This window comes from Zosterops lateralis, assembly GCF_965231275.1.
Source record: "Zosterops lateralis genome assembly, chromosome: 6".
Taxonomy (NCBI): domain Eukaryota; kingdom Metazoa; phylum Chordata; class Aves; order Passeriformes; family Zosteropidae; genus Zosterops; species Zosterops lateralis.
This window is the reverse complement of record NC_139761.1, coordinates 24,522,390-24,534,643: the sequence shown is the minus strand read 5'-3', so window position 1 is coordinate 24,534,643 and position 12,254 is coordinate 24,522,390. Positions and strand designations below refer to the sequence as shown.

General features: G+C 47.3%; 1 protein-coding gene across 1 annotated transcript; it reads right to left on the bottom strand.

Moving 5' to 3' along the window:
• Positions 1–9,100: 9,100 nt before the first annotated feature.
• On the bottom strand, positions 9,101–10,891 carry NKX2-8 (NK2 homeobox 8; the record flags this gene model as incomplete). Its single annotated transcript, XM_083864193.1, has 2 exons — positions 9,101–9,645; positions 10,726–10,891. 2 exons carry the CDS (start codon positions 10,889–10,891, stop codon positions 9,101–9,103), a joined length of 711 nt encoding a protein of 236 aa, XP_083720319.1.
• Positions 10,892–12,254: the final 1,363 nt, after the last annotated feature.

Genomic DNA, 12,254 nt, shown 5'->3' with positions numbered 1-12,254 from the left:
TAATAGTTAAGGAGCAGTAGTCCTGGGGGACTAGGGAGCAGGAAAATGAGGGAAAGATGGAGCCACTTAGTTCATAAGGTTGGGTTTTTTTTCTTTTTTCTTTTTTTTTTTTTTGAGAGTCAAACCTCTGCTGTCAGCCTCATTTTTGTTGTTCTCAGGAGTGCTGACACTCACTTTCTTCAACTTTCTGTCTTTTTCACCTTGCGCTTTAGCTGCCTGTCTCAAAGGGCGTTAATGAAGTACAAATAAGTTTTGTTTGTGGAAAAGAATCCTGCAGAAAATACCATGCGTGGGAAGCGATCCTTCCCAACACCTGCATGTCCCCTCCAAACCAAGGGCTGAGCTAGCTGGAATATGTTATGAGTGATACACAGATGATCAGTAAGCTCTTTGCTTGGCATCCCTTTTTCATTATGCTGCCATTTTAGAGAAATGTTTTTATAGCTTCTGCTTGATTTTTCATCAGATCCCTTCCTCCCTGTGATTCCTCCCTTCCTGCTTCCTACAGAATGTGGCCAGCTGGTTACTGCTAAATTTAAACAAAGATGTGCTACTTGTAACTCTCTTTGCTTCATGCACACAATATTACTAGCCTAACTCATCTAGCAAGAAGTATTTCTATTTTGATGTGCACAGAAACTGTAAGCCCAGATGAAGGTCAATGAAGGCTGTTGCATAGATAGATCATGCTGACAGGGAGTGCTCTAACTGGTTTTTTGCAGCAAAGTGCTGATTCAGTGGAATTGGGAAATTTGAGGGGTACATATGAATACTGTTCAATATGTGGGAGCTTGATGGGAACTCAAAATTGGGTGTCCAAAGGAAGTCCACAGAGCACCTCCAAGAGCAGCAGCAAAGCATGGCCCAGGTCTCCATCAGTGCTGTAATTCTGCCATGCTAATGCACAGTAAAACACCCAGCATCTCCTGTGAGATAGAAATCCTCCTTTCTCATGAGCTCTAATTACAACAGCATACCGTGTTTAAACAACCCATAAAATAGGGCATCAACAAAGAAGTGACTCTTGTATCTCTGGGATTCATGCAGCATCCAAGAGCTCAAACATCAAGGAGAAAACAGCAGGTAGTTTAACTCCCAAGATCTCTCCCCTGCTGTTGTTATCATTGACAACGAAAGCAGTGTTGTAAGTGCAGAGTGCAATGGACAATTCATGCACTTACCATATCTTGTGCTCTAGCTACAGGCGCGTGATTTTCTGAAGAAATGATGACAGGATCAAACATATTCTGGCAGATACTCACAAAATCAGAGCCCTTTCACTCAGTAAATGACCGTAAAAATGCTTTGAAGATGACAATAAAAAGTTATTTAATCATGTTCAAAACAGAAGCACCTGCCAAGTCAATATGTCATTTTTTTACATGATTGGCTGATACAGTGACAATAGTGGAAAATGCAAAGTGAGGCTGTTAGGAACAGCTACTGGCCTGATTCCATAGTAGGCATAGCCTGATGGTGGAGAGAGAGAGCAAGGAAAGAGGAAAGAAAAAGCAAGACAGTCACACATACATTTCCTCAGCCTCCTGATTTTTCAGCTCTCTTCCCAGCTGTTACAAGGTGCCCTTGGAAACCTAGTCTGAAGATGTCCTTAGGAGCCCCCATTTTCTGTGAAGTCAGTGCTAGAGGGAGAAAGGACAGTGACCAAAAGGAGACCTAAGAAAGCATGGGTGATTTTCATGCTGCCTCAGCACAAGGGAAAAGATGCTGGGGAGAAGGAGGATCTGGCCTTCTGCTGCAGCACTGCCTTAGGTTATCTGCACACTGGTAGGTGGGTGCTGCTAGAAAGAGACACAGAGTGTTACATGCATCTGGACACAGATTTGTCAAGCAGCCCAGGAGAGCCAGGACCTGCCATCAGCAGTGGGGGCTGTGGGGTCATGCCATGCAGCAAACAAGAGCCTGTACTGTTGCATAGCCTCACCACTACCCTTGCAGCTGCATCTACCTCAAATTCAGCAACTCTTCTAGGCAAGCCATTTACCTGGTGGTGGGCATTGAAGAAATTTCTAGCTATACCTGATGCAAACCCCTCTTTTTGATAGTGATTAATTGGGTTCCTTCATGATTATCTGAAAGCAAAATATCCCAAGAGTGGTGATAATTTGCATTCTGGTACCTGAAGTCCACCAGGTAGCATATGTAAATGTTCATACTTAAACCTCAGAAGGGTCAGCTCTGACCAAGCACTGTCATCTCTAATATACTACGAGCTATAGGGATCCCTGAAATTCATTCTTAGCACAAGGCAAATATCTATGACTAAATGAAAACATTTTTACTCAAATATCCCATGGAACTTTTTCAGAGTCAGGGATTTTGTCACCAAATCCTGGTTAAAAGGCCTTCTTTTCTTACTAGTTAGGAGATGCAAAAAATTTCAGAGTAGGTTTTGTCAAACAACTGGACCTTATTAAACTTTGTCAGCTGAACAGAAAGGCCTTTTACACCCAAGATTATGTTTGCTGTGTGAGTGCTTTTACTTCAGGCTGCTTCACCAGCCTCTTTGGTAAGCTAGAATAGACAGGACACCTACCCCAACCTTCACTCTGCAGGATGATGGCCAAGCCCTCACCTTTCATGCAGTTCTTCCACAATGGCTCTTGAGTGCTTCAACATTTAAAAATGTAAACACCAGAACAGTATTCCTGTAGTGTCTTGAAATTTCAGTGCACTCAAAACTTAACTCTCTGTTGGCCAAGGAATATTTGAGCCATAGTACTCAAAGCCAAAAACAATAATAAAGTCCAGGTTTCTTTGAAGCATAGATAAAGTTGTTTTTCAGTAGCCAAGTTCAAATTCAAAAGTACAGGATTCACACATGTACACATCAGTACTGTGAAAACTGAGACCGAAGATTACACAGTAGTAAAATTATTTCCCCAAGATCATTATATTAGACATTAGTGAAGAAAATACAGTACTAAATTACTGGTTTTAAAAGAAAATATGAGGGAGGAAAGAATATTAACGCTATCTCAGCCACCAGTAGAAGGCAGGCAAACCATGCACAGAGGAAATACTTTTGGTGATGAAGGCGGAATTTCAGCATTAAAGATCCCAACAGTTGCATCCTGAGGCTAGTGTAGAAGTAAAGGAAAAAGCTGAATAAAAACAGTCGCATCCACCTTTTGACTGTGTATACAAATGGCATAGAAGGATGTCTGATAACATGAAACCCCTTGAAAGCAACAGAGAAATGAAAGAGATCATGAGGACCTCCCAAATGGTGCCCAGTGAGCAGCAGAAGAGGAGTTTTGTGAAGTGTGATGGGAAAACAATCATCATGGATGATACTGCATTTTACAGAATGCAAATGTGTCCAGTTAGGAGCTCTACATGGGTGCACACAAACAACAGAATGGTTTTTTCTCTTCAGATTGATATTTTATTATATTTTTGATTTAGCAAAATCATGATTAGTGTTGAATATCATAAAGCCATTACCTTAGTACCAAATTCCTCCACCAACTCAAACAGGAAAATTAGGACATAAGAGGAAAACTGCATTCCCAGTGTAAAAAGTCAGATACTTCCTGCCAACAAATATTGCAAACTCAAACACTGTGGGAATATCAAGAAATCATTTTTGTCCACACTATGAACTAATGAGCAGGGCTGTCCCTGACTGTTCAAAAGCAGCATGGACAGTCCCATGAAAATATACCCTGTGCACCAAAAGTGGTGAGGAGATTTATTCTTTTCACTGTTGTTACTGGTTTTCCTATGTCTTTTTGCTGTGCCTCTCTGTTTCTTTTCTCTTTTAAAGTATTACTCATCTAGAATCAAATTCTGTCAGATTCTGAAGAGGATCTCTAACTCTGAAGTTTAAAAATTAGACTGAGCAAAGGCCTGTGAAGAAGTAAATGATTAGGTCTCCTTTTATTCAAGAAGGTCACCTGAAACCAGTGGATGTCAAAAATGGACTTTTCTCCACGTTGGTCCTGAATATTAAAAAAATTAAATCTGTGTTCTGGAGAGATTTTTGCTTTTTCCAGAACACTTTATGACTTCTTTTACATAGAAAAGCACTGGAGAAAACAGGATAAAAACTGGCAAAACTGGGTCTAAAGAGCTGATTTCCTTCATCATTTAGAAGGCAATTTTGAGCCTGAATATGATAAAAAGCAACCTGATCTCATAGCTCAGTAATCTGTGCTTAGTGGCAGACAGAGATCTCTTTAGGCTTGTTACACCCAGCAGATGTGTGACTTTTGAAACTCATTTTAATAGAATTACTGTTGATCTTACCTTCTCTGCCCCTGAGTGATACTTGAGCTCTATGCTTAAGGAGAATAAAGCAACTTTTCTGCTCTGGGTAACTCTCCATCCATTGCCTCCTTCCCCACAGGAAGTTAGCTTTAAACTGAGTGCCATGGCTTAACGCCAGCCAGCAGCTAAGCACCACACAACCAGTTGCTCATTCTACCACTGAGGGGGTGGGGGAGAGAACTGAAAAGGAAAAGTGAGAAAATTCATGGGTTTAGATAAAGGCAGTTAAGGAGGGAAAACAGAAGTCACTCACACAAACAAAGCAAAACAATTCACTTCTGCTCATGGGCAGGCAAGTGTTTGTCAGAGCTCCCTCACATACAACAGTTACTGAGGAAGACAAATTCCAGAGCTCTTCCTCCTTCTTCCTCCAGCCTTATATGCTGAGCATGGTGCCATATGACATGGGATATCCCTTTTATCAGTGGGGGTCACCTGTCCCAACTGTGTCTCCTCCCACATTCTTGTGCAGCCACAGCCTTCTTGCTGGTGGGGCAGTATAAAAACCAGAAAAGACCATGATGCAGTACAAGCGCTGTTCTGTGATAACAAAAAGAAATCTGTATTATCAACACCATTTTCAGCACAAATTCAAAGCAAGCCCATACTAGCTACTGTAAGGAAATCCCAGCCAAAATCAGCACAGTGAGTCAGATGCCTCCTGAAAGTTACATGAGGTGACTGGGATCATTCTGCCATTGCTGATACCAGTGGCACTTGAATTTTTTTCTCTAATTTTTTTTTTTTTTTTTTTTTTTTTTTTTTTTTTTTAATGTCTAGTAAGTGGAATGGAGTCTTTGTTCTGCATTTCTTTGTTCAGGGCAAGAATTCTGCAAAGAGTTCACTGCCTGGTGACCAGTATGTATGGGACTGGTCCAATGCTCAGGCATTGGAAGCAACATCTGAGGAAAAGGAAATGGCACTATCTAGGTATTTGAAGGAAAGGCTGAGTACCATTACTGAGGCTCAGGAACTCCTATTCCTTGTATCTTAGCTGTTCCCATTTCTCAAGGAGCAACAGCTATCAGGGACTCAAGTCCAGTAAGACACTACCTTAAACAATGAACTGCAACTTGTGAAGGTCACTGAGTACAGGGAGAGCCAGAACTGGGCTTCTCCATAAATAGAGTTGGACACAACCTGTTTCTGAAAGCAAAGTGAATTCGCTGTGATCCTAGAGCATCAGCTGGGCATTCAGTAAGGGTGGAAGGCTTATTCCTATCAAATACTATGAGGTACGAGGGGATGAAATTCCAAAAGTTTTGGCAGATCTGACCTGCACTTAGTTAACAACACAGTCCAGATGGGTCATTAACCAAGACATACACCCTGCAAGGCAACCAGGAACCTTTCCTAAGTCAGTGACAAGAGAATTTGGATTATGGCAGAGTTCTGCTTCAGAGGTGATGTTTTTCAGCTGTTGCAATTTTAAAAATGTATGGGGGTGTATATACAAAAATGAATTATGGATGTACATTGACAGAGGCACACTCAACTTGTTCATGAAGTATCACGAAGAGGCTTGATAATACGCTCTTTCAGAACTATTGTCCAAAAATTAAAGGCAATCTGGTGACTTGTTTTAATGTCTTAGTTCTAAGTTAACAAACGTGCCCGGAGCCTCCCACCGAAACAGGGCTGGGCCTTTGCAAAGTCAATAGTTTATTTATTGACTAAGAATAAAGCACCCAGGAATATGTTTGAAGATGTTAGCAATGGTTTTTATTAGCTGAAGGTGGCTTTAGGTCTTGATCATGGTATGCTTATTCATTACTGTCAGTGAAATTCACAGGCTTGTTTGTAGGGTGAAAGTAACAAAGAGACCTGGTGGAGAAAAAGAAAGAGAAAAGGCAGAAATTCTGCATTCACCTCTTTGAGGAGGAGGCAAAAAAATCCAAACCAACAACTGAGATGATTTCGTGCTTTATCAAAAAACAAGTCAAAGTAACACAAAATACTCTGAAAGGTGCTAACTTTCTCTGGCCCTAAAGCTGTTATCAACGGCATTTGTTAAGTTGTGTCTCCTAGATACAACTTAATCAGTGGTAAAGGTAACTATTTTCCTTGTTAGATGCGCTTAAAATCTAGACAGATTAATTTTTTTTCTGTCAGGAAAAAATATTTTCAGTCCCACTCTATCCTCTTCACAAGACTTTTTCTTTACTGTAAATCTCCATAGATTATTGAATTGTCTCATTATTTAATACATTATTCTTTCTACTTGGATGCATTAAATTAAGGGTGCTGCTTGTCTCCATGCTTGAACGTGACTCTGCCGTCTTCCCTGCACCCCTGTGGAGATGACTTCACTCACCCTGCAAGAGCACCTCGATAGCCTTTGCCAGGGCTCAGGAATTGCACCTTTCCCGCTCCCTGGACTTGCAAAGACAGCACTCAAAAATCGCAGTTTTTGTCAAGAAACCCATATCAGGTGACATCACAGCCAGTTATCAGAGAAAATCACTGAACCTGGGATTGTGAAGGACATCCTCTGCCATTATCCGGATGTACAATAGCTCATAAAAGCAGTAATTTAAGGAAGCCTTCCTATTTTACAGAGCCTTCCTATGGTGTGCGGGCTCCTGGACAGGACAGCAGTTCAGATGAGTGAGGAGCCAGGGAAGGACGCTTCCAGGTGAGATGCTGCAAACACTCAGGAAGCTGACGGAGGGTAGATTTGTGCTGAGGAGAAGTCTTGTCCCCTTGTCTTTGTTTCCTTTTCTAATGACGTTATAACACTATTTCCACAGATGATCCTGCTGCATAGCTGGGTCGCAAAGGGTTAAAATGGAGGGCAGCATCTGTACTTTTAAAACTACATGCGACAAAGTCCATTGCTTGAAGTCTGGGTCCTTTCTCCCCCTCCCCCCGCCCCTCCCCTGCTTCCAGTAATCATTTATTATAGAGGGGTTTTATGATACAAATTTGATAATCTCCCATACACATTGGCACTGTTCTAATTGGAGTTGTAAGCCCATAAAATTCAAGCCCTTTGTTTTCATGAAGGCCACAAGGTTTTAAAAGATGCTATTGTACCACCTAAAACCCATAAAATTGTCACTAGGGACTGATTAAACAGTCCTGAATTGAAACAGTGCGGATTTTGTCTAGGTCCTTTTCACGCACAACAATGCTCTTTTCAACCTCCAAGACAAAAGGAGGTTTAAGGAGCGATTCTCTGGGAGATTCTTCTAAGATAACCCCATCCATATGGGAGACAAGGTGGCCAGCAGCTGAGACGGGGAGAAAAAAAAAAAAAAAATTCGGATGGCAGGAGGAAAAATAAAGGGAAAGGGGTAGGGGAAAGACAACAACAATAAAAAAATCAAACCCCACCAGCCAACCAACCAAGCAATAAAATCAACCCCAGGTGACACAGGAGCTGTGTTTCTCCAGGTCTTTCCCGCACAGCCCAGAGGCCTGACCCGCTCTGCGCCTCCGTCTTGGCACACGGCCCCCTGTCCAAGGAGGGTAGGGGATGTAGGCGGGATGACTGGGACCCTTCATTGTCCCCAGCCTGTCCAGCACTGTAGCTGGGTCTGATCCTCCCGCACCCACTACAGAGGCGACAGCGAGCCGCCCAGGTGGGGACTGCGGAGCCCTGGGTAAGGCAGGGCTGGGAGGAGAGCGGGGCTGTTCTGGCCGGGCAGGCGGCCGGAATCACCCACGGAAACCGCTGTTTGCTTTTGGTCACCTCCTCATCCACGCCGACAGCACCTCCCAGACTCGTTCTCCGTGGGCTCTCTGGGATGTGTAGGCAGCACACCACACCACAGGGGCATGCCTCGTCCAAAACTATCCCCTTCCAGGGAATGAATAAAAAATGCATATAATAAAATCCCCACTCAAATATCTTCTGCTGGTCCCTTTCCGTCGACACCTTTTCTTCGGCGGCCACGTTGTCTGTATCAGTCCCCGTGGGGTCTTTGCCCTAAATATTCCTTCCCTCCGCGCTCGTGGTCCGCAGGTGCCGTCGGAGGGATGGAAGCAGCCGTTCTAATCCATATTTCAGGGACCTGGCTTTAGCTTTGTAGGGGGGTTTAGGGCTTTTCCCCCATTGGCGATTGGCAGAAAATACATGCTATTATTTTCACCCCAAAGTAGTAAAATCGATAGTTTATCAAATAATTTCAAAACATAATTTTCTCGGCTATCCTTCCCCAGTCGAAATTTGGAAAGGTTTCAAGCCAACGGACAGATTGGTTTAATTCTGGATCCTGCCTTAGTGGCTCTATGAAGACATCGCCGCTTAAAACGCCAAGTCGTGAGGAGCAGGAGTCTCCAGAGCGGGGGACTCCGGGTTCAGCTTCCCGTGGGAATTATCACCGCATTTACAGCGAGATGCTTGCAGCAAAATTTATTTGCCGTTTACCGGCTCATATGGATAAAAGAAACGAACTTGAAATCCAAATTCGACTGGAGCTATCGAGACAAGTATTTGAGATTTTATAGCCCAGGAAGCAATCCTATGAAACAGTCCCAATCGTCAAAACTACACTTCTCCGGTGGGGAAAAATTTATTTGCCAAAAATCATTTTATTAGTCACTGGAAGAGTCAGCTATTTTAAAATACACTAGGTCGCTAGGATGATCATTAACTTTTAACAAGGAATCTCTGGAACAGGAGGAGGAGCGCAGGTTTTACAAAACTCGCGCCCCATGCGGCATCCTCGCCCTGGGGTGAGGCCGGCGCGGGGAGCGCGGCCCCGGCCCGCTCGGTCCCGGCCTTGGCCGCGCTGCAGTCCGGGGCTGGGGCGGGCGGCCCCGCTCCCTTGGGGTGAGTCCGGCCCCACAGGGCTGAGCGCCGCCGTCACCATCCCCAGGAGACCACGGCGGGGTGCGCTAAGTGCTGGTACGCGGGGAAGACGCCGAGGGCGGCGGCGGGCGGGCAGGCTCGGTAGCCCTGCAGGGCGAGGGCGGCCTGGGCGCTGCATCCCGCCAGGGCACAGCCCAGCTTGGGGCGCGCCGCGGGCTCCGGGGGGCTGGCGGGGCAGCCGGGGCAGGGCTCCCCGTCCCGCACCAGCACCGGCACCACCACCCGGCGCAGCAGGGCCGGCGGCCGCGCCTGGGGGCTGCCCGGGCCCTCGCTTCGCGCCCGCTTCATCTTGTAGCGGTGGTTCTGGAACCAGATCTTCACCTGCGTGGGGGTGAGGCTCAGCAGCCGGGCCAGCTGCTCCCGCTCCGGCGCCGAAAGGTATCGCTGCTGGCGGAACCGCCGCTCCAGCTCCAGCGTCTGCGCCTTGGAGAACAGAACCCGCCGCTTCTTTTTCTTCTCCTCGGCCTCCGAGCTGCGGGCGGGGACCGACCTTTGGGTGGAGTCGGGCAAGCTCATCTCCGGGCCGCTCTCGTCGGAAGCTGGGGACAGTGAGTGGGTTAGAGAGAGGGAGCGGCCGGGGCCCGGGAGCGGGGCAGGCATCGAGGAGGCCGCCGAGAGCTGAAACGCCTCTCGCAGGGAGAGCCCCGGCTGTCTGTCGGGCCGGATTAATCCCGACAGTCAACGAGAGACGTGAGCTAACCCCGCCAATCCACTAAACTGAGCCCACGGGACGGAGCGGGCTGTCCCCCCGTGGGGAACCCGCTTTTCCCCGTTGGCAAACCCGCAGGGGCACGGCCGCTCCTCCGCGCACAGCCCGAGGATTGCGGGCTGCCAGCCCTCCTGTTCCCCGGCTACTGAAACAGAATATTTGCCTGCCCGCTCCTTCCATAACTGCTGTCCGCTCGCCGCTCGATTCCCTTCATATTTAACCTATCCCGGTGGTGTTCCCACACCCATGCGAAGGACGCTCTCCCCCTGAGCACACACAGGTACAGGATAAACGCCGTGTGTCTGCGGCACCATTTCTGTGCTGGAGGTGCGCGCACAGGCGCGTTTGCCAAGCGGAGCCTGCCCCAGCCGTGGCAGGTGTGTGGATGGAGGCGCCCAGGGCGCTCCGCCGCAGCTCGGGGAGGCCGGGCACCGGGGGATGCTCAGCCTTCCTCTGGAGCGTGGGGCGGCCTCAAAACCCTCCAGCACAAAAAGACAGCATTTCTTGTAACGGTGAAACGGGGTAAAAAAATATCCCGGGAAATGGGCTTAAACGATAAACGCACAGAGAGAGGTGAGCGCAGCCTGAGATTTTGGGTTCTGCCGTAGCTGGGAACATTTACAGACCTATTAAAAAAAAAAAAAAAAAAAAAAAAAAAAAAAGCCTCCTAAAATAACCCACAACAAAAAACAACCCGTGTTTTCTGTATTAAGATGGTGGCCGGGGCATTTCTGCTGTTTCGTTGTTGCGATTCAGTAATATTTTATAAAATTCCCAGCCTGGATTCCCCCGATCCTGTAGGGTATGTATACTGTCGATTCTCTGCTTCGCATCTTCCTTAAAGGAAGGGGGGAAACAAATAAAAGATAATTGTGCGGAGATGGCGAATTCCTGTTCATGTTATACTCACAAGGATAGTGATTTCTGTCTGTTTCTATCCACCCTCGATACGGCGAGCCGGTGTAGTTCTCCGCTGAGTGGTGATGGTCAGAGGCTTGCTTTATGCTATTAGCATCCTGCTCTGGTAAATCCAAAATGCTTCTCACTGTAAAACTGATCCTGCCAGATGTGGCCATGGTAGGTTGTGCACACCCTCCCAAAAAAATATCACCCAAACAGAATCCCCTTCTTTAAAAGCTGCGAGGAAAAGATTGCATCCAGTTACTGGGGAATCTCTCGGCTCCAGAGGACCTTCCTTTCCATCGCCACCTAACCCCAAATATTAGTGTCGTTTACAGAGGTGTCCTGTTTATATAAACAGTCCTCCCCACTGCAAACACTGCCTGCTTTCAAACCGTCCCTGTCTATAGGATGCTAAGTACCTGAATTAGTCAAGTGCTAAAGCCCTAATGGGAGTAGGTGTAACCCCCCTCCCGCCACCCCCATGAGAGAATAACCCGTTACCTCCCAAAGACAGCAGGAAACAGGCGTCATCATTACATATTCTGTCTGATTAGCCAAAAGTGGGGACAGATAATGGTAATTGTTAGCAGTGAATAACATCTTGGGTGGCATGTGGATGACCAACAACCACCCCCCTCCATCCGCCACCGAAGCCACCAGCGTCCCTTCTATCCGCAGACAAAGTGAATCCTCCCAGGACATCCGCAGAGCATGCCGAGACCCCCTCCCCACTTCTCCCTCTTTAGTTCCCCCCCTCTCTTGCCTCTTTCTTTAAATCTGCAAGGAATTTAAGTCGTTATTTGTTTTATTTGCAGGGCTGTTTGCAGTGCTACCTCAAATTCTCTTCTTGTTGTTAGCAGGTTTCCTGCCCTCAACGGGGCATTTTTCGCACCTCGGCTGAGCTCTCGGCGGGGAAAGCTGGCGGGTGTGTGCGTTAAGGAACGGGATCTCTGGGATGGGTTTTTGCGTCTCCTGGGCATGGTAGATGGAAGGTGCATCTTTTTCTCGAGAGAGATGATGGCGGGGGCTTGGCACACTCGGTCCATAAGGAAGAATTGGGAGGGGGGTAGGGGCGATATTATTTTTTTTTTAATCGCCAGTTTGCGTTGTACTAACCCAGGGAACATCCCCTCGGGCGGGGTGTATGAGTGACTGAAACGTCTCCAGCTGGGGAGAGGAAGAAATGATTAAACACAGCGCGTCTATTTATCCTCGCCGACCGCCGCTTCACCTGCCGAAAGAGGCAGCAAAAGCAGCCGAGGGCCGGCGCCCCCCCGGGAGGAGGGTGCTGGCACTGCCTGGGCGCGGTTCGGGGGCGCCGGTGGCAGCTCGGCGGGACAAGCACTTTCTCTCAGCTTCACCGCCCTTTCACCGGGCGGCCCCGCGGAGCTGCGGCCGGGCTTTGCCAGCCTCCGTGTCCGCCGGGGACTTACAGGAAAACACGCTACAGAAACGGGCAGCCCAGAGCGCCGTTCCCGTGCGGAGCCGCAGTGACGGGGCTCGGTAGAAGTGGCCGGTGGGGGCGATGTTTCACGC